The sequence below is a fragment of the Halichoeres trimaculatus genome, unplaced genomic scaffold (genome assembly GCF_033239565.1).
Source record: "Halichoeres trimaculatus isolate MK-OKI-2021-1 unplaced genomic scaffold, fHalTri1.1 fHalTri1_scaffold_12, whole genome shotgun sequence".
In the NCBI taxonomy this organism is placed as follows: domain Eukaryota; kingdom Metazoa; phylum Chordata; class Actinopteri; order Labriformes; family Labridae; genus Halichoeres; species Halichoeres trimaculatus.
Window position 1 is genome coordinate 26,046,171 of NW_027437190.1, and position 19,416 is coordinate 26,065,586.

General features: G+C 41.5%; 1 protein-coding gene across 7 annotated transcripts in view; it reads right to left on the reverse strand.

The window, feature by feature from the left end:
• Positions 1-16,809: 16,809 nt before the first annotated feature.
• map7d1a (MAP7 domain containing 1a) overlaps positions 16,810-19,416 on the reverse strand; it is a 44,457-nt gene continuing 41,850 nt past the window's right edge. For 4 of the 7 annotated variants that reach the window (XM_074682797.1, XM_074682793.1, XM_074682791.1 and 1 more), the window contains one exon: positions 16,811-17,752. In XM_074682797.1, coding sequence (XP_074538898.1) covers positions 17,742-17,752 — 11 coding nt within the window. In that variant the 3' untranslated portion in view covers positions 16,811-17,741. Of the gene's footprint in view, positions 17,753-19,416 lie in introns of all 7 variants that reach the window. The other 3 variants (XM_074682798.1, XM_074682794.1, XM_074682792.1) reach the window with 1 other exon arrangement.

Consider the following 19,416-nt stretch of genomic DNA (forward strand, 5'->3'; position numbering starts at 1 on the left):
AAAGGGGCTCAAACAAACGCACAAATTGTAAAATTATGTCACAAAATGTAGCATTATGTCCCATAAATGGAGAACTCCAGCAAAATCGGAGGCATGGAACTACTAGTTTTGTTATTCACCTTGGCCATAAAACATCAATTATTACCCAGTTTTGTGTAATACAGAACAAGGGTGATTAATTATCAACCACCAAAGCAACACCAAGGTCAGCTAGGTCAATGGAATATACTCAATCAATCAGCAGAAAGGATTCTGGCACATTTCACCTTTACCTATTGACTCTGTAGCAAAAGTATTTGTAAATGAAAGCACTTTAAATTGGTTTACTGAGAGAAACCAAAACAAACTGTCACAATTTCATGCTGTTCTTGAGTGTTGGCAGATATTAACAGCTAATGGGCAAAGATGTTAGTGCAGCTTGAGAGGCTTTTGGCCTACCACCATTCCAGACTGGGAAAAGTGATTCTGTTCTGCAATCCAGGCATCAGAGCTGGTATTCTCATTTTACGGTTGCCAACTCCTCGCAAGTAACTAACAGCGAAGATCCAGGAAGAAGGACTCTTAAATGAGGAAGGATGAGACCCGTTCCCTTTGTCCAATGTTACTTTGAAAGTAAATGTTCAGTTTAATGTGAATTTGGCCCACCAGAAAACTAACAATTATCTTGTACTGTGAGAGTGCTACTAGCGGCATAGTCAAAGCATAACACATAAATATTTTTTTCAATAAATTTACCTTTAAATCAATATTTTGCATCCACTTCTCAAAGTGATTCTCCGGGATGCAATAAGTTGGGTCCAGTGTTTTTGTGCAGCAGAAGCCCAGGGTGCATGCACCAAACACCCCCTCCCTGCTCCTCTGCCGGTTTCCTCTGCACTCAGACGGGGCCATATTTTACTTGACCAAAAACACAAATAAATGGACTACCACCGAAAAAAATCTGGTATCGGTCTGCATTCACGCTTTATTTAGAGATTTTTCAGCGTGTTACTTTCACACAAAAACACCACCAAATAAGGCTCTAGTTCTCATCATGTCGTAAAACGGCGCTACCTCCACTGCAGAGCCACAGCTGGCTACGAGGCGCTCGCTGCTTAGTGTATCAATCCGCGCACGCGGTGTGCCAGATATAAACAAACGCAGGTAGTCTGCCAGGACGAAGATACACGATGAGAACTAGAGCCTTATTTAGCTGTGTTTTTGTGTAAAAGTAACGCGCTGAAAATTCTCTAAATAAAGCGTGAATGCAGACTGATATCAGACTTTTTCAGTGGGAGTTCGTTCATTTGTGTTTTTGGTCAAGTAAAAAATGGTCCCGTCTAAGTGCAGAGGAAACCGGCAGAGGAGCAGGGAGGGGGTGTTTGGTGCGAGCACTCTGGGCTTCTGCTGCACAAAAACACTGCTGTAGGGGTAATTTTTGCCCTAAACTTTGTGATAGGACCCAACTTGTTTCATCCCGGAGCATCACTTTAATGTTTATAGCTGGCAGCCAGGCTATAAGTGGGATGATGTAAAGTGATTGTGGTTATCCAAATGTCCAACTCACCCTGTCAGGATTCTGATTTGCATAACCACCAATTTATGCACTATCTCTGACATAACAAGCCTTCAGGCTGACCATTTTTTATGAGTAGTGATAAAAGCAAAATGTTTTGCTGTATTGTAGGCTGTCCAACATCCTGTGGCAGATCCCAAATGCTTATATTACGCATCATTCTGCACTGCTTGGGTAATAACATGACTGGATGAAAGCTTATGCTGTGTCTGTGCATTTTTCTTAAAATTTCCCAAGCTCAGGAGAACCAGGTTAAACACAAGACAGCACACAGATGTTTTCCCATGAGCATGTTCAAGCATCTAATTCAAATCTGATGCTGAAAACACTCATAATTAGAAATTACAAATGTCCTGCTTGTGTATGTTTTTGTAGCTTTTCTGCATATTGTTGTCGTTATCTAATTGGCAGGACTTTCCCACACATCCGTGCCATAGTCAGAAAGTACTGTGCCGTGTTGGAGAGTATGACACATAAACACCGAAACAAAAGAGAGAGTAATGCATTTCAGAGTGTAACAATACAACAGCTCTTTGTCCCAGACTTTACTGCTTCTATTGTGCCAAGCTTGAGGTCTGTTAAAACAGATTTGGCTCGTCATGCTGTTCTGATTAACTGCCATTAGTCATATACTGAGATCTGGGGATGGAGAAAGACAGATACTCTTGTGGTAGTATACCATTTGCTCTGTCGGACCCACGTTGGATAAATACTCCAGAGGAAGCTATAACATACATCTCTCAATATGCTGACGATACTTTGTTCTATGTATGAAGCTGAAATGCCCCCAAAATACAATATAAGTGTAACTTCATGGTGAGCTGTAATGATGTTTTGTTTTGATGTGTTATGTTGTCCCTTTGAGGCAGAATAATCACCTATGTACAGTAACCAGCACTAGTTAGCATGTTGTTGTAGCATCTTTTCCGCAATGGCTGTATACAGTACAACAAGATGATATAGAAATACCTTTTGCGTTTCATCTCAATTTTTTAAATCACATTTAACTTAGTGTGCCATATGTGTCCTCATTAATTAACATAACATTGCTGCTGAATGTTCAATATGCACAGTAGACCTGTTTATGGTGTGTTTATGTGTTTTATGTGGTTCATCCACCCAACTGCTCATCTGTGGGAAGTATTTATTGCAGGCAAATGATGGCCATGTTTTTTTTCCCAGAGTAAGAAAAATAAAACGTTTTCATTTTCTTCTAGCTTTTTGATGTTAAATCATTTTTTCTCAACTCCATAAGAGAGATCCAGTTCTTCACTTAGATCACAGAGTATGTGAACGTTGTGATGAGCCAACCCACCTGTTTCCCCTCATGAGGAAAGTAAAATCAGGAAAATGTGCTTGATAGGCTTCCGAGGAGTTTTTTTTTCTCTGGTTTATGCTTTAGCACATGCCAATTTTTCTCATAGCATCAGAAATTTAAAGCAATAGTCTCCTGGCTGGAAAAAAAATTGTGTAAGTAGGAGTTGCAGAGTGCACAGTAGTGTCAAAGTGGAACTGTGGAGTTATTCTTCTGCACTTAGTCTGGTGAAGGAAAAAGTTTCCAGTCCCCTCCACTTCCGCAAAAAAGAAAACAACTCCACAAGGAAAAAATGAGGCCCTATGAGCTCCAGCCCAACCATTTTTCTTGTTCTTGTCATCCACCTATAGCGCCTATACAATGAAATCTGATGGCATTCAAATACAACACATATAAGGGCTCAGACAATGTTTTGGAAAGTGGAAAAATTCATTCTTTCCCATCTTTTTTTTTAATTCATTTCTGTGATGGCAAAGAAAAAGTGATCTCATTTTATACCCATTCAGTGTGGTGCCAGGGAAAATGGTTTGGTTTGAATAGAACTACTGTTCTTCTCTGTTCTGTCCTGTTAAGTCGTCTCTGCAGAGCTCAGGGGATCCTGGATCCAGAGCTACTTTTGCGGCTTTTGGTTCTGATCCAAGGCTCAGTTAAGCGGCATTTCCCCTCCTTTCCCCCGTGTGCATGTCTGATCTGTGCTGCAGACTGAATGTACACTCGCTAAGACACATAATGCAGAGAGCAGCCACGATGCTGCACATGTTCCATCAATTTCTCCCTCATGTTGACACACACAACTTCCAGCTCACGTCATGTTTCGTTTTCCACAACAGGAGCAAACGGTGGCCTCTCTGCTGCCTCTAAGAGGTGGACCCTTTGGGGTCAGAAGGAGTAAGAGAAAGCTGTCCATCAGCATTACATCCAAGGCTGTAGGGCTCAGAGAGCTTTGGGCTTTCAGGAATAGCTATGGAGACATGCTGCACCTTTGTAAACTTGCAAAGCATTCTGAAATTGTTCCCCTCATAAACAAGCCCAAGCTTTAAATGATGAAATCATATCAGGTTCAGAGGAAGGGCACAAACTTGACCCTCTCTTAAATTGTCTCACCCATGCACCTTTTAATATCTTGTTTCTCAGATCTCAAAAGAACACTTAAGTTACCACAAAGTTGCTTGACTTTTAATGGGCACTGTATGTAAAGCATTTATGCTGGAGCGTTGATTGCATCAAACATGTCAAATGAATACATAAGTTCCTTAAACTTATAGTTTTGCTAGTGGTCAGCAGGGGGGTCAGCCCTTGTGTCCCAGTTGTTGAAAAACTCATACTGAAGTGCCCTCTTGGGGAGCCAAAGCAAATGCTAAGGCACCCTGATGGTTAGTAAAACACACTAAACTGGCCCCTTGGCTGTTTAAAACATGATAAATTTCCCATTATTGGATGGCAAAAATGCATGCTTAAACTGCCTTCTAAAAACATGCGGATCAAAGTGCCTTCTTCAGTGACGAGGACATGCTGTATGTGCCTTCTTTTTTCTTTTCGCCCTTGCTCTTCATAAAGTCTTTTGCAGGCTACTGGCTCTAACAGTAGTCTACCTTATTGTAAGCTTCTCAGACACTGACCAAAGATCCTCTGTCATTTAATCTCTTGGTGACTTTTTTTCCCCATCCCAGCCATCTTCTTGTGATGTCACACTCAGGGTGGGGAGCTTGAATATTGTTATCATCCTGGGCTCCAGATTGTAAGACGTATAAACCTTGATAACCTGACAATAGTGGTCATTTCACTGCTCTCCGATTGTTAAGCAATCTTAGAAACAATTGATGGTGGGCCATGTTTTAAGTTAGAAAACATATTTGACAACCCATTAGAAGTTAAAGTAAGCATGTAACCACTTTCCTCTATACAGTCATGTTTGAAAATCACACAGGACTAAGAAGGTATAACATTCACAGTAAAAAAAGTGTTTTTAAAGACTTTTCTGTTACTATAATTTGGACGTCACAATAGCTAGCCAACATTACGGTGGCAAAGTAATACAGGCAATGGTGTTATGGTTTAACAAGGGACTCTTGTTCTTGTGTTCGTCATAAAGGGTATTTTCTCAGTCTGGGGGCAAAATGAGAGACCATACTCGTATACCTGATAACTATGGATGGAAGGACAGGTTGATGTCGTCACTTCTTAGCTCACACCTGAGAACAAGCACGTCATCCTCACCTCCTTCTCCTCACATTGTGGGAAAACATCAGGCCTTGCACTAGTTAGCATTGACATGCCACAAGCTGCTAACAGATGATATCACATGCAAACATTGTGGCCATGGTTACATGTAGGATCTCCAGACAAACACAGGAGCAAAAATAGTAAAAAATATCACTGAAGACACAACCAGTTTGGTGTCCATGACCAACAAATAAACCATACAAAGTAATGACCCACTCCAAATACATATATGATGAAAAAGAGACCAAAAAATGACAAGAAATGGACAAAGAAGAGAGAGCTGCAGCAGCAGGCAGCCACAACCAACAGGGCTGCACCTAGAAACTACAAATACTTAAACATCTTGTTGTTGGATGTTGCAGAAACAGAAAGCACCATGGTTTTCTAAAGTCACTGTTAACCAGGAAGGGGCTGAATGCTCTCCTTAGCTGTGCTCTGATGTTAGCTTATTGGTTGTCACTGAAATATCACTTTGCATTTTCGCTATACATTGCCTCTGCAGCTGTTTATCAATAGGTGAGCAGTTAAACAACTACCGTTTGTCAGGCCATTGAGATTCATACGACCAACAACCTACAATAACAGAGTTCTCCATTCTGAATGTCACATCACTACAGGATGTCCACCGCAGTAATACAGTCTGTTGCATCATCACAAGTCTACCTCAGTTCAATAATACACTACTTTTGTAAATTATATTCCCATATGCTTTAGAGCTTGGCTGTCTGTGATTCTCTGGTCACCATCAGAGCTTTTCGATTAGGATCGAGTCGCAGCAATGTGTTTCCACGCTCTCGTCCAACTATGGTCAGAAAAGGCTCCAGAATACCAGGAACGTGACAGCCAGACTCAAGGCCTCTAAGTTCAGATTCCAGAGGATTCAGAACAGTGACTTCTTTCATTTTTCAGATATTCTCAAACTGTACTCGAAATGAAGTCATAAAACCTTTTTTTTTCTCACACTGATACATAATGTAACATTGATATGATGCCATCAGACCAAGAGTGGCCAAAAAGCACATGTAAAGATGTCTCAATGATCAAATTCGTTTTTTTTCCCCTGCCCATCTGAAACCTATAAGTTGCACAAATTGGACATGATCTCCGTGTCAGTCAAAGCAATATGTATTGGCAGTCATTGGGAAATGTATTTTTATTATCATCATGTGCAAAGCGGCTTGGCTGTGCAGGGGGGATGCAATAATAAGGAAGTACCCTGGCACTGAACCTCCAGATCTCCATCCCCATCAAACTTTTTCTTCCTCCTCCCTACGGCTCCCGCAGACCTACACACACTGTCCTTTTTTACAGGACAATGATTTAGTGCTTTTTTCACACCAGATGAAGAACACATGTAGAGAACTCTGGGATCTTGTGTGCTTTTTCTTTCCATGGTATTTTTTTTTATGGGAAAGGGAAACACAGAACAATTCGTTTTTGTGCAAAAATGGTACAAAACTTTCATCACATTTTGCATGGAGAACAAACAAACAAACATCAAGCAGTCATTTGGACTGCTTCCAGAGCAACACCCAAGGGTGCTACATAAAAGCAATACTTGACAGTCCGGACTTTGATGTGAGGCCATGACAGCGTGAAAGTTACACAGCACTATCTTCATTTCTCCATATTTTTGCCCCCTGAGCCCCATGATGGAAAATTTTACAAAAGCACAACCTTTAATCATTTTCTTCTTGTTCCCTGAGAGTTGCTTTTGTGAAAGACAATCAGACACATATGGGAACACACTGTGCTGCTCCTGCAATGTGCATTTTCAACATAAGACCTGTCAACCCCCAAAGCCTGATATATGCAAAACTCCAAGCCTAAATCCCAAAGTCTGCTGTGTGTATCGGAGTCTGGCGATGTCATCGACCACCAGCTCACTGGCTTACTTCAGCCTATCTTGGCCGCTTTTGGACTGCTTCTGGAATTGAGTTATGCAAGCTCATGAATGTAAATGGGTTCGCAGTCATTTTAAAGTAACCAGGACCAGCTTGCTTTGCTTCATGCCAGTTTCACCGCTGTGCCAATGCCAGCCTTCACAAAAATATTGCCTTGTTTGGGAATATCTGTGGGCAGACAAAAAACTTTCTGCAGGACTTTATAAAACCAAGCAGACTGGAGCTATTTGATGTGATTAGGTAACGAGAAACCTGAAGCAAACTTACACACAGCAGAGTCCGGTGGTGGAGGGGAAGTGGTGAATGGACTCTGAGTCAGCTGCTATGCTCTTCACAAACCCCCTGGAAGATAAGATTGTGAGATCACAGAGCGAGTGGCTGACAGAAGTGATGACTTCAGGTCAGAAACCTGCTGTGAAGCCACTTGAGAAGCTTCTTTGAAAATAAAGGCCTCACAGAAAGATTCTGCTTCCCTCATGAATCCAGAAACTGATCTTGTGGCCTCAAGAACCTCACGCCCGGTGGGCGTCCTGCAGACAGCTGCTATTTATTTTTAATTAGAGCTGGTATTAGAGAAAGTAACCTTGCTTTTCCCTGTCTTAGCTGGGGAGCCCCAATTCTCCCAAGAGGCATTTTTCAACCATGCTACTGGCACTGTCAGACATTTCACCAGACTACTGAATATCTCATGCAGCTGGAATGGTGAAAAATACATGTCAGACAACATGACAGCCATTATGTTTAAAGCATACCTCTGATCACCACCATATGCTCATGTTAGCTCAATGAATTCTGCTCATGTGTCTTGTATCTATAAGTTTTTATTTTACAGATTTCTGTGAGTTCAAAGATGTTCCCAGTTAGAGCTTCAACCAGCATATCTTATCTGGATTTCCTTCTTTCCTCCTACTCCTGAACCCAGACACACGCTGAGACAGGATTTTCAGAGGGAGTTCACACAGGGATAGGGAATGAATTGCATCTGTTTTAAATAAAACTGCACCATCAGTCGTATTTGCTATTGTAATGTTGGTTTACACGTCAGATAAACAAACATGATGCAAATAAACCATTTCCCAACTTTCTCTCCTCCTGAAAGAAGACTTTGACTTCAAAAGGAGGCAGTGTGGGTCAACAGCAGCAGCAGCTTCCAGAAACCATACATCATCTTCAGCCATCTGCAAAGACACAGATATGGCGAGAAAAGGTCCCGCCACGTCAGTCCTAGCAGGTCCAGACTATAGGCCCAGACAGATGACAGTGCTGGTGAGCCCACTGTGAAAAGAAAGGATCAAGAAACTGAAAAAAAGTGATGGTTCGATGATGCACAAAGGGGGATTTTCCACTTCTCAGAGTGAGAAGCAGCTGCGTCTGATTTCCCTACTGGGAGATCGGACAGAAAGAGCGTAGTAAATCACAACAATGATTGGCTTCGTCACAGATTTGCGACTGAAATAGTTTGCTAGCTTCTTAGCGATGCCAAGTTAGCTTCATTATCTTATTACTGGTTTTATACACATGATTAAGAGATGACTTTTATCTATATTACAAGTTTTTGACTTGATCCAACTTCTCAAGTTTCCACCCAACGGCTGTAGTTAAATTACACGCATTGGTGGACATGTTGGTTTGTACTGGTCTCACAGAAAACACAGCTGGGAGCTGTTTCCTGAGTTTGCAGAGAGCTGGGTTTGAAGAATGAAGGAAAATATCAATAACTTCCTGCATACCTATAAGGTTGGTAATTCTGCCAGTGGAGTTTATAGAGCATGACTCAGGAGTGAAACTTCACATTCAAAGCAAAGGGTGACTGATTGTTGGTTTAAATTGAACTTTTGTAACAGTTAAGATGGCATAATATGTCTTAATACAGCCAGTCTTTTTTCTCCAGGCTTTTTGGATGAACTGCTTTTAAAATACAGGCTTGATAGTAACTGACCATAAGTATAAATGGGAAACAACCCAAAACATTTTTTGTGCTAAACTTTTTGTGAGACTAAGGCCCTGTTTACACAATGTTTTATCTGAAAACACTAAAACACAGTAAAAAAAATGTGTGTTTACACAGAAGCGCTGAGGGACTGAAAACACTGTAGTTAGCATGCCAGGCCTGTAGTTGGCGCCATAATTGTCTTGTCCAGAAGCCGCTTTTGGGAGATCTCCAGTGAAGTAGAGTTGAGCTGATCATCTGGTTTATTGGCGAATGCTAAGTGCAGAAGTGGAGCAACAGATGCACATTTTGTTTAAAGATAGTCAGCAGATTCAGCTGATTGAGCAGCACAAGCACAATACCATCCACAATCATCGCAAAAGCACCGTTGTACTGTTGTACTGTTGTATGCGCTTGTGTGAAGGGGAGCGTTTCCACTGTCAGCTTACTGTTTACATGGCAACGGTATCAGCAGGGAGGAGGTCGTGTTCAAAAGTTTGCGTTGTAGGTCGGCTGAGATGCCATTTCTGTGTAAACGCAGGGCTGAAACGCATCAATACTTTTGCGCTTTACCCTAAAACTGTGTTAACAGCCCCTAAAACTGCAGGTGCACTAACTGTTGTAAAGCATGATGTAAAGTGAACAGGTGGTTATGCAAATTAGACTGCCAACAGGATGAGCAAGACTCTAATTTGCATAATCCCCCATTCACTATGTGTTATCCTGCTAATTACCTAGAAGCTAGAAACAGTTTGGGACAAAATTTGGATTTTTGTAAATTGGAAACAATTAAAGCATTAAAAAAAACCCTCTGCTATGGTCTGAGGTTTGCTAACTCTTAATGGCAAAAGATTCTTGCCAGCCTTCTTATATCATATCAAAACCAGGCGTCAACCTCTGTGTTGAAACAGAAAGCTGATTCAAAAGTGTCACAAATTTAAGTTTAGTCATCATCAACACCCATTCAAAAAAAAGAAAAAAAAAAAAAACATTTTCAAAAATTAGACAGGTTAACTTTTTGGCACACATTGTTCTGGAGGTAAAAATTTTACAACACATTATTTTTGAATATTTTAAAGATAGATGTTGGGCTTCTCGAATGTAGAATGGAGATGTATACCAAACATTTGCACATTTTCAAACCTGCATAGTCATATGTTGCAGAAATCCTTCTGTCTGCAACCCCCCCTAAACTAAAAAAGATCAAACCCACAGAAGATGTACAAGTGTTGGCTCCAGAAGCGCTCTTTTACTCCAGTTCCCACGCAGGTGGTGGTTCAGTTTTTCAAACATCAGTCACTACTGACCTGGTGTTTCAATTTAGTTTGTGCAAATGATTCTGAAATTTCAGTCTTTCACACCATCATCGCTTTGTTCAAGCAGGCGTGGACTTTAGCCCAGTGTGGTGTGAAACAGAAATGTGTCAGTGTTTTTTTTAAACTTTCCTTCCACTACCAGAATGCCTTCTCTCTGACGGCGCTGACATCTCAGGGCCACTGTCGCCGGGGCAGATGGTAGTTTCAGCCCCCCTCTTCTGTGTTCTCTCCCTTTCAGTCTGCTCTCCAGGGTCCCTGGACGGCTGCTCTCATGTATCATGCAAACACACACGCTTGCCACACAGACACTCCCACCCTTTGCAGTATGTGCACACACACATAAAAGCACACACAAACAGAATTGTGGGAATGCAAACACAAATTCACACACATTCTCTCGCTTTTTTTTCTCCTTGCTCTCACACAGACAGACACCCAGACATGCTCGTACAACCCCTTGTTAGCCTCACAGCAGTAAATTAAAGCAATTCTGACACGGTAAGGTCTCTGTGTAGTTTTTATAAAGCAGGATAAATAAAAACGAGAAGATTGAGTGCTTTGGAAACTTTAATTTAAAAGAGAGAGACTCCCCAGTTGCTGAGTCATTATTTGAACTTCTTATTATGGAGGTTTTAAATTTTGTTGAGCAGAAAATGTGAGAACACAGGCTTAATTTCCAAAAGTACTTAAAATTGTAGAAAATCTCCCATCATCAAATCACACAGAAAAAAATTCCCAATGGAAAAAAATGTGTAAGCACAGCCTCATGAGGTGCCTGTAATGTTCCACAGTGTCACAGCAACCAAGACACAACATTTCAGCGGAGTGAACATACACCTCAGAGAGACATTGGACACTACAGGTGGTGCCAAGGCAACACTTAGATAAATCATCTATAGGGGTTCCTCTTGGCTGAGCCAATGCTAACACAGAGAGACACTGGGGAGGTTCCTGTTTCTACATTAAACATTTGGCCTCAGCCCCTCCTCCTGAGCCCCCGTTTGAGAGTTTTCTTTCCAAATGGAACAAAAAGTAAACTGTGGGATCCAAGGATCCTAGCGTAGCTGGCAGTGAGTGTGCATCAGGGATTAATTCTCAGTTATCCCACGAACTGAAAATAACCAAGCTTGCAAGCTGGCAAAATTGAAGCCGCTTGTCCTCTGTGCTCTGATTGGCAGCGATGCTGTTAAGCTGTCAGCTCCAAGATGAAGAGACAACACAACTTTGAAATTAAAACGGTGTCCATGTCTGAATGTGAAACCTCTCAGGTGTTGGTTGTTGTGCTGCTTTTTAGCCACTAGAGGCTCGGCGGTTCGTACGTCAGTGTTGGTCAGTTTTTCCAGCATTCGGTCCAGACGGACTCTTGGATGGATGGCTTGGACCATCTGTACGGACAATCATGGTCCCAACAGGTTCAAACCTGCTAACTTGGTGATCCATCTTCTATTTTCATAGCCTGTCTTTGAGGCTAACTATTTGTTTAGCTGTGACATTTGGGTCACTTGACTTTTGGGTTGATTTTCATGTGTTCTAAGATGGACATAGATAAGCCCAATATTTTGAGTTTTGAGTTTCATTAAGCTTATACCAGGATGCTTAAAAATAGGCTAAAGCTTAAAAATGTTGTAGACTACCTGCTATAAACATGCTAGTACTTTTTCCGCAACTTACTTGCATGTAGATGTCAGCCTTTTGCTCTAAAACACAGTTTCACCTGTGCCAACAACACTTTGTTTGGTCACTTGAATTTAACAGAAGATCAATACTTGCATTCCCTTTCGCAAAGGACACACCACAATATCGGGCCAATTTTGGGTCAATTTTTTCCATGTAGTATGAAATGTGTTACAAATTATCTCACTTCCTCAAATCATGTGGGAAATCTAAGTGCTAATGATGGCATGGTAGAATTCGGATTTCTAGATTTTTAGGACATTACACTAGTTTTTTTTTTGTTTTGTTTTTTTTTCTCATGTACATGTAAAAGTTAGGATAGTTTGTCAATTGTAAAAAAAAACAAAAACAAAAACACAAAAAAATGGAGGGAGTGTTAGAAAAAAACTTTAAATCCTTGGTTTGACTGGACATGGTGCTAAAATAACATCAAAAATTGAATATGGAAAGAATTTCATTTTCCCTGGGAAAAACTTACAACCCACCTTAAATTTGACGTAAGCAGCATTTTTCAGAAAAGTTGGGGCAGGGACAGGAAACTAAAAAATTTGTGTCTAGGGTTGGATAAGTTAATCACACCGCAAATTAATGTGTTAAAAAAAATCAATGGGTTAAAAATTTTAATGTGATAAACTCATTTGCTGGCAGCCATTTCCAAAGCTTGAAATCTTTAATGATCTTTTAGGACCCAAATAATATGGTTTTCTATGACTATTTAAATAGAAAAAACTACCTAAGAAGAGTGGACTATCTTCCTTTAAGGCTCTCTTCCTGTTTCTGATCCAAAAAACAGACAAAACATGCTTTTTTTTTTATCCCAATTCATCTTGGGGGCTTTATCCTTTGATCCTCACCATGATCTCCGATATCTTTTCTCACTATCCCGCCACTCGTTCTCTCTGAACTACCCTGACACATCCTCAGTTGGAGCATAAGCTGCCTGGACTTTTCTGACTTGAGTGTCTCGCTATGTCTCTGTCATCTTACATCTTCTCCTCATATCCATGCTGAGCTCTCATCTAAAGAGTGCAACGCTTTCACCCACAGTAGTTTACGAGCATGATTTTGATTGACAAGCTCTGACAGACCCTGCCTCCTCCCACTGAAAAACATAATTTACTTCTATAGACGCCGGAAACGGTTGCAATAGAATTTACATCTATGGATGTCAATGGCAGCGAACACTGACAGTTTAATATTGGCCATTTGAAAAAATGTGGATTTACAAATCTTCTCTTCTTCATGTATTCATTTGATTAGTATTGCACTGCATTTTTGTAATGCCCTACAATTCAGATTCTTCATTTGGGGACCTTAAGCAGATATGAAATTAAAATGGGGTTAATTGGATTAATTTCTTACAAATCCTGTAAATAATCCCCTGACAGCACTATTTGTGTCATGCAAAAAGTTTCCTGGAAAAGAAATCCCAACTAATCAGGTCAGTTTGCAACAGGTTAATAACATCACAAGTGTTTGAAAGGGCAGTAAGATGAGAGGAGGTTGAGCCACTATATGAGACTGCTTGAAAAAATAGTTTGTAATAATTTTCCTCATTCTCAAATTTTAAAGAATTCAGGGGTTTCATCATCAAGAGTATTCAATGTCATTAAAGAGAATCATGAGGAGTCAGCTCAAAAGGAACAAAAGTGAAAAAAAGTAACGTATGGCCAGAATTCTGGCCCTGAGGCTGCATCAAAATCCTACACAACTCTTTAGTGGAAATAACCGCATTGGCTCAAATCTTTTTCTCAACTAATCCTTAAATGCAACTTCAAAGTGCACCATGCAAAAGGAAGCCAAAGATAAACATAATCTGGACACTTTAGCAGCTTCTCTGAGGCCAAACCTATTTTAGATGGACTGAGGTGAAGATGCAGACTGTGCTGTAGTAGAAGAGTCCAGGTGTTAAATCAGTCTGTCTCCACACACTGAAAACATTTGGCATATGATGACAGACAGAATGAGACATTTCACAGAGCTTCAGGAACTGGTCTCCTGGATTTCCAAACTTCAACAGAGTGCAGTTAAAACAAAAGGTGATGCAACACACGTCGGTTCCAACTTTTTTAAATGTGCAAAACATTGAAATGTGTTTCAGTAACAACATTTTCGCAGGCTCCCAGCTTTTATGGATTTGGGGATGTAGATCTTTGGCATAATGGTCAAAGATTTACAAGCACTTTATAACAAGGTCTTTAATTTGCAGAAATTAGTTCAAGTTAATTGTATTTTTTTATGGATATGGCGTGAGGCAGCTCCAACATTAGTCAACAAGTTATTCAGGTCAACATTTCGCCAAAGCCGTAAACAAAAGAATCTCAATACTGACAAAGTGCCAAGCAGATGAACCCATAAAAGTAAACACTGACTTCTCCAATAAATCTGTTCCCACTTTATTTGAGAATGAAAACATCATTTATAACATGAACGCAGAGTGGACTCAGGTCAGACTCTTAAATTCTGGACATCAGAGAGTCAGGTGACACCTCTTTAAAATGTGTCTTTATTGGACATGTTAAGACAAGGATGTAACAGCTGCTCTCTGTCTCATGGTGGCCACTACTGAACAAGGCTCTGGCTTCTCTGGTCAGCCTCAGTGGGGGTCTAATTGGGGGCTGGGGTGGTCTCTCTTAAATCTTTCTATCTCTCATCACATGACATTACAGAAAGCTCGCCCCGCAATGACCGGTTCCGACAGGGATCAAGAAGCCAGCTCGCTGCTCACGGCGGCTGCCCAGTGGCCTTTCATTAACAGCCTGCCATCTGAGAGCAGCTGTGTGAGGAAAGCCTGTTGCTGAGCAGATACGAGACGGCACAACGTGAGAGGGGCCAGGGGGCGTGAGCATTAACACTGGAAGAGGTTGGGGCTCAGGGCTTTGATGGTTGGGACGTATGAATAACTGTAGCCCTGGTGGTCTTATCTGGAGTGGCGTGACCCACTCATGACCCCCCTATCTTGTCCAAAATGGAGTCTCAGTGGACACACTCGCCATTCTGTAACATTTGTAAGATTCCTCCAAGTCTTCAAGTGCTGAGATTTATATGTGATACAGCAGAGAGCTAAGCGTGTCCAAAAGTATGCCAGCTGCACGCTCTGCACCGAGCACAAAGGTTTGACAGTGAGTCTGTTAAGCCGTCACACGCAACAGAGATCTTTTGTACTCTTTGTTCTTAAGGATCCAACCCTCAAGAGGAGGATGATTACAATCCAGCCATGAATAGTGACACATCAGCACACTGACAGGCTGAGGAGATAATACACCATCAATCAAAGTGGCGCAAACATGACGGGGTACTGCAATTCCACCAAGCAAAACTATTTCTGGACAATCCAGTGGATCACTTCAGTGCATCCGTCTCATCCATATGTCCAATTTGGTTTTCTTCCATCCTCATTCTGTGCGAATTTATTCAGAGACTTGGCACTACTCATCCTGTAACTGTGCACTGCCTCGCTGACACCTCCCTAAAAATAGTGCCCACTAATCCTTGTGCCCCCTCTGAGAAGCACCACACATTAACCAGACATTGGATTCACAGATCGACTTGTTTCAAACCTTTTTTTTTTTTTTTGAGTTTACAAACTTGAAGATAAATCTGTTTTCGCCCAGAATAGAAAAAGACACAAAATAAGTGATAACCGTGTTGACACGTTGTTGTATGACACCACAAAACAGGAGGAATGAAACCAGAGAAATGTAATCTGCCGTCTGTCACCTCCTGGCTGCAGAGCTGCACCCTCTGCTGGGGTTGATGAATACAGCTTTTAGCAGAGGACCCATGTGGACAACCGCAGTAGCAACACACGAAACCAGTGAGATCGTGTTGTCGAAACTCACACTTAGTTGTCGGGGGAGTTTACATCTTTCTTAAGGAAGCTTGGGAAGCCAACTTGCTGTGACAGGATCTGACTGTGAGCTATATGAGGTGAAGCCTTTAGTGATAACACTTACAAGTCTGCCAGCACTTCAAAGTGGACATTTGTAGGAATAAAAGCATGCTGGGAATTGAAGTGTGCAATAAAACTGGCTTGTTTTTTTAAAGCTTGGAACACAGAAAAACAAAGTTCTCACTTACTTAAGATTGCGGTCAAACCCACATTGGATCTCCTCGCTTGTTAATCCTGCCCATCTTTGGGAAACATGTTGATGAAAACATCCCTCTCAGAGACACTCAGTTAAAATAGAGCCTCAAAACTCTCCGTCACACAGAGGGGAAATAATAAGTGGAAGGAAAAGAAGGCCATCCATGCAGCACACGTTCAAACTAACAAAACTAATCGCTTGTACTGCTCGACTCCACCACTGATAGAGGCAGCTATGTCATTTACATCTCATGCCTCACTCATCATCATGCAAGACTTATGTCTTGGTGTTTTATAGAAGGGGGCATAAATTGTGTTTTTAGTGCACTTCAGCTGCCTTGGAGGTTGGAAACCTTGGAGTGTGCCAGGCCTTGCGCTGGACACCAGAATATAGTGGAAAGGAAAGGGGGGGCATTCGGATGAGTGGCATGTACCCCCTGTGGGGATTTTGTAAAGGGAGATCCAAACTGAAATGGACAGCTGAGCCAACTCACATGCCTTGTATATCATCTGGACGGCCCTGTGGTACCATCTCTAAATCTGTTTTCCTGCTGGGTAGCGTACAACATGTCTTTTGTGGCGCTCAGAGGTGGTGGGTTTTTCCATTCGAAAAGTCAAAATATTGTTTAATTGAAGAAGTTGAAAACAGAAAAACCTCAAAATCTCAGAACTCAGAACACATTACTGTTTCTATGCCTGTTTTAGATGAACAAATGAACCTGAAAGGTTTTCCTTAGAACATCTGCATGCCTCTCCGTCCCCACAAAATCCCCTGATTTCATCAGATCCTGAAGGATAAAAAGAAAGATGAGACCTCAGACTGGACAGCTTGTCTTTAATAAGACTGAAGATACTCCCACTGACCTTGTAACGCACATCAAAATAATTATAGCATATACACGCACCAGCATTTCAACCACATATGAGTCCATGGAGTCTCAATGCAAATGAGACAAAACTGTGTCATGCTTGAAGAAGTGAAATAAAAACAGAGTTGAACTGTTAAATAGTGGAGTAAATCCCTCTTTTAAGGGTTTCAGAAAACTTCTCGTTTCTCTATTCGTCATGGCTGCATTCTCGTTTTTACATCCAGTTCTGCTTACAATCAATCAAAAGCTGAGGTTTGAACAGACACATGTACACACTGTATGAAGCAGAGCTTACACTTCAAATCTCTTCCCAGGTTTCTGTTGACTTTTACAAAAACTGTTACAGGTAGCTTTATACACACACACCAGGGTGATCAGACCTGGTTTCTACTCAGAGAGGAGTAGAATAAAATGGGTCCCATTCATTCGACTTTAATCCCCGTTCCTCTGTCCGTCACGCACAGTTCATTTACATTATTCACAAAGTACCCAGTCTTTTATATTTCTCTTTCAGTTAAATAACTAAAGAACAAATAAAAACAAACACTGCTGCTTGTTGTAATCAAAATTACACAGCTGTACTGTAATGTACAAAGTAGATATCGTTGATTTCAGTGGCGGGTGATCACCGATGCACCCTGTATGAGGTGACACCTGTTGTAGCATTTAGTCTTCTTGCTTGCGTCACAATGCTTGGTTGTCACTTCTCTGCAGCTCTCCTCATCTCCAGAATGAATTGCATTCAGGGGCTTAGAATAAAAAAAGAAAGGTGTTTGATTGGCACAGGTCACAGGGTTCCCCATGCGAGCATTGGCAGAGCTGGGGAAGGTCAGCGGCCTCAGGCGACGAGCGCTTCAACACGAGCGTGTCACAGGACCTCTGTGAGGGAGGACGAGAGCAGAAGGTTAAAGGTTGGCAGTCAATGAGGATTTATTGTCACATGCTTACGGACAGAAAGGGGTGAAGTTTGCAGCCTAATTGGGGTCACACTCTTTGATCTTCGTAAGCGAATGGTCTGTTAACCTCTGACTTTAAGAGCGAAAAGATCTGGCCCTGTGCAAATAATGTAATTGAAAACAATCAATTTGAACAAAATGTGTTTTAAGAAGCTGCAGGAGACGTATAAAAGTAGTTACTAATGGATGTCACACATGTTTATTTGACTGACGTTGCCATGTGCCAAAAAAAGTATGAACACTCAAACAAACCCTGAAATAAATTTATGTTATAAAGTTCAATTAGTCTCAGATATCAATCCTCAGCGTCGTTCCGTCTTCACAAATGTCCCACCTGGTAAAAGCCGTCTCACATGTCCACATTTACAAGAGTGAAAATGAGACGGCCTGATTTTAACGTGGCTGAGTTCAAAGGATAGACACGAGGAGAAGGAAGAAAGTTTAAAGGAAAATGTGATTTTAAGAAAAGTCTCTATTTGCTTTCTGTAATATTTATGCCCTCTGGCTTGTCTTCAGGCTATCAGATGCCGGTTCAGATCTCCAAGGAAGAGGAGAGTAGGGTGCTGCTGACGTTGCCGCAGGGTGTTGGCGGAGTGAGGCTTGATATGCTGCTTAATTGCCCTGGAGTCCTGTTTCTAACCCTTGGCCGAGAAGCACTTGTGGATAGGGTCTCCTCGTCACCTCGGACATTCTGGGAATTCTTCGCAGGCTCCCTGTCAGAGAAGCTGCCGAATAAAAGCTGTCATCAGTATAAAGATACCCTGCTCCTCTTCGCCTCTTTCCCCACACTATTTCTTCCTCGGTCCTGTCTCCAGTCTTTTGTAGGCGTAAGTGGAGTCTCCACACCATCACCTCCTGGGGAGTGTGATGACCTGCACGTCCGGTCAAAGTGCAAGTTGGGGTTTGCTGTGGTTCTTTGTGCAGCACTCTTCATTTGGAAATGTGATTCTGGCGAAGTGAAAAATTGGCTCAGGGCGGATAAGAACACTGCTGTTTGCTGCTCCTGTTTACAACTGGAAAACAAACTGGAACTCGCACACTGATGCTACTGGCTTAACCCAATCCTTCAACACAACACATGGCTGTTTGGTGAAGGATATACTGCTGCAAAAAGAAATTACACTCTTGCACAATGTAGCCTCCCATGAATGTGCTTTTCTGTATGGTTTGTTATTGCTGGATGTTTTCTTTCTTACACAACATAAACACAACCAGGCCCATATTTTGGGCTTATCCTTGTGGTGACAGAAAACAAAACCGGTCCTCTCAGTTGTTTTTTTGAGTTGCTTTTCTGGGATTAGGATGGTATCTGTTGCTGAAATCTTTGTTTTAGATACAAATAACCATGAATTTGTCCCTTGAGTAATCAATATAATATTATACTTTCTTTTCCCAAACCTTGTAAAACAAAATCAGGCCTCTTCTTCTGAAAAAGCTTTTCCTTTGAGACTTCATTTACTGCAGGGTTTTAAAAGCTCATGTTCCACTGCTTTTAAGTGGTCACTTGTGTTTGTGCTGATAACAAGAGACAAGGTCTAATTCAGGCATGTTCTTGGCAGTGGACAAAAGGAGGAAAATGTGCAGAGT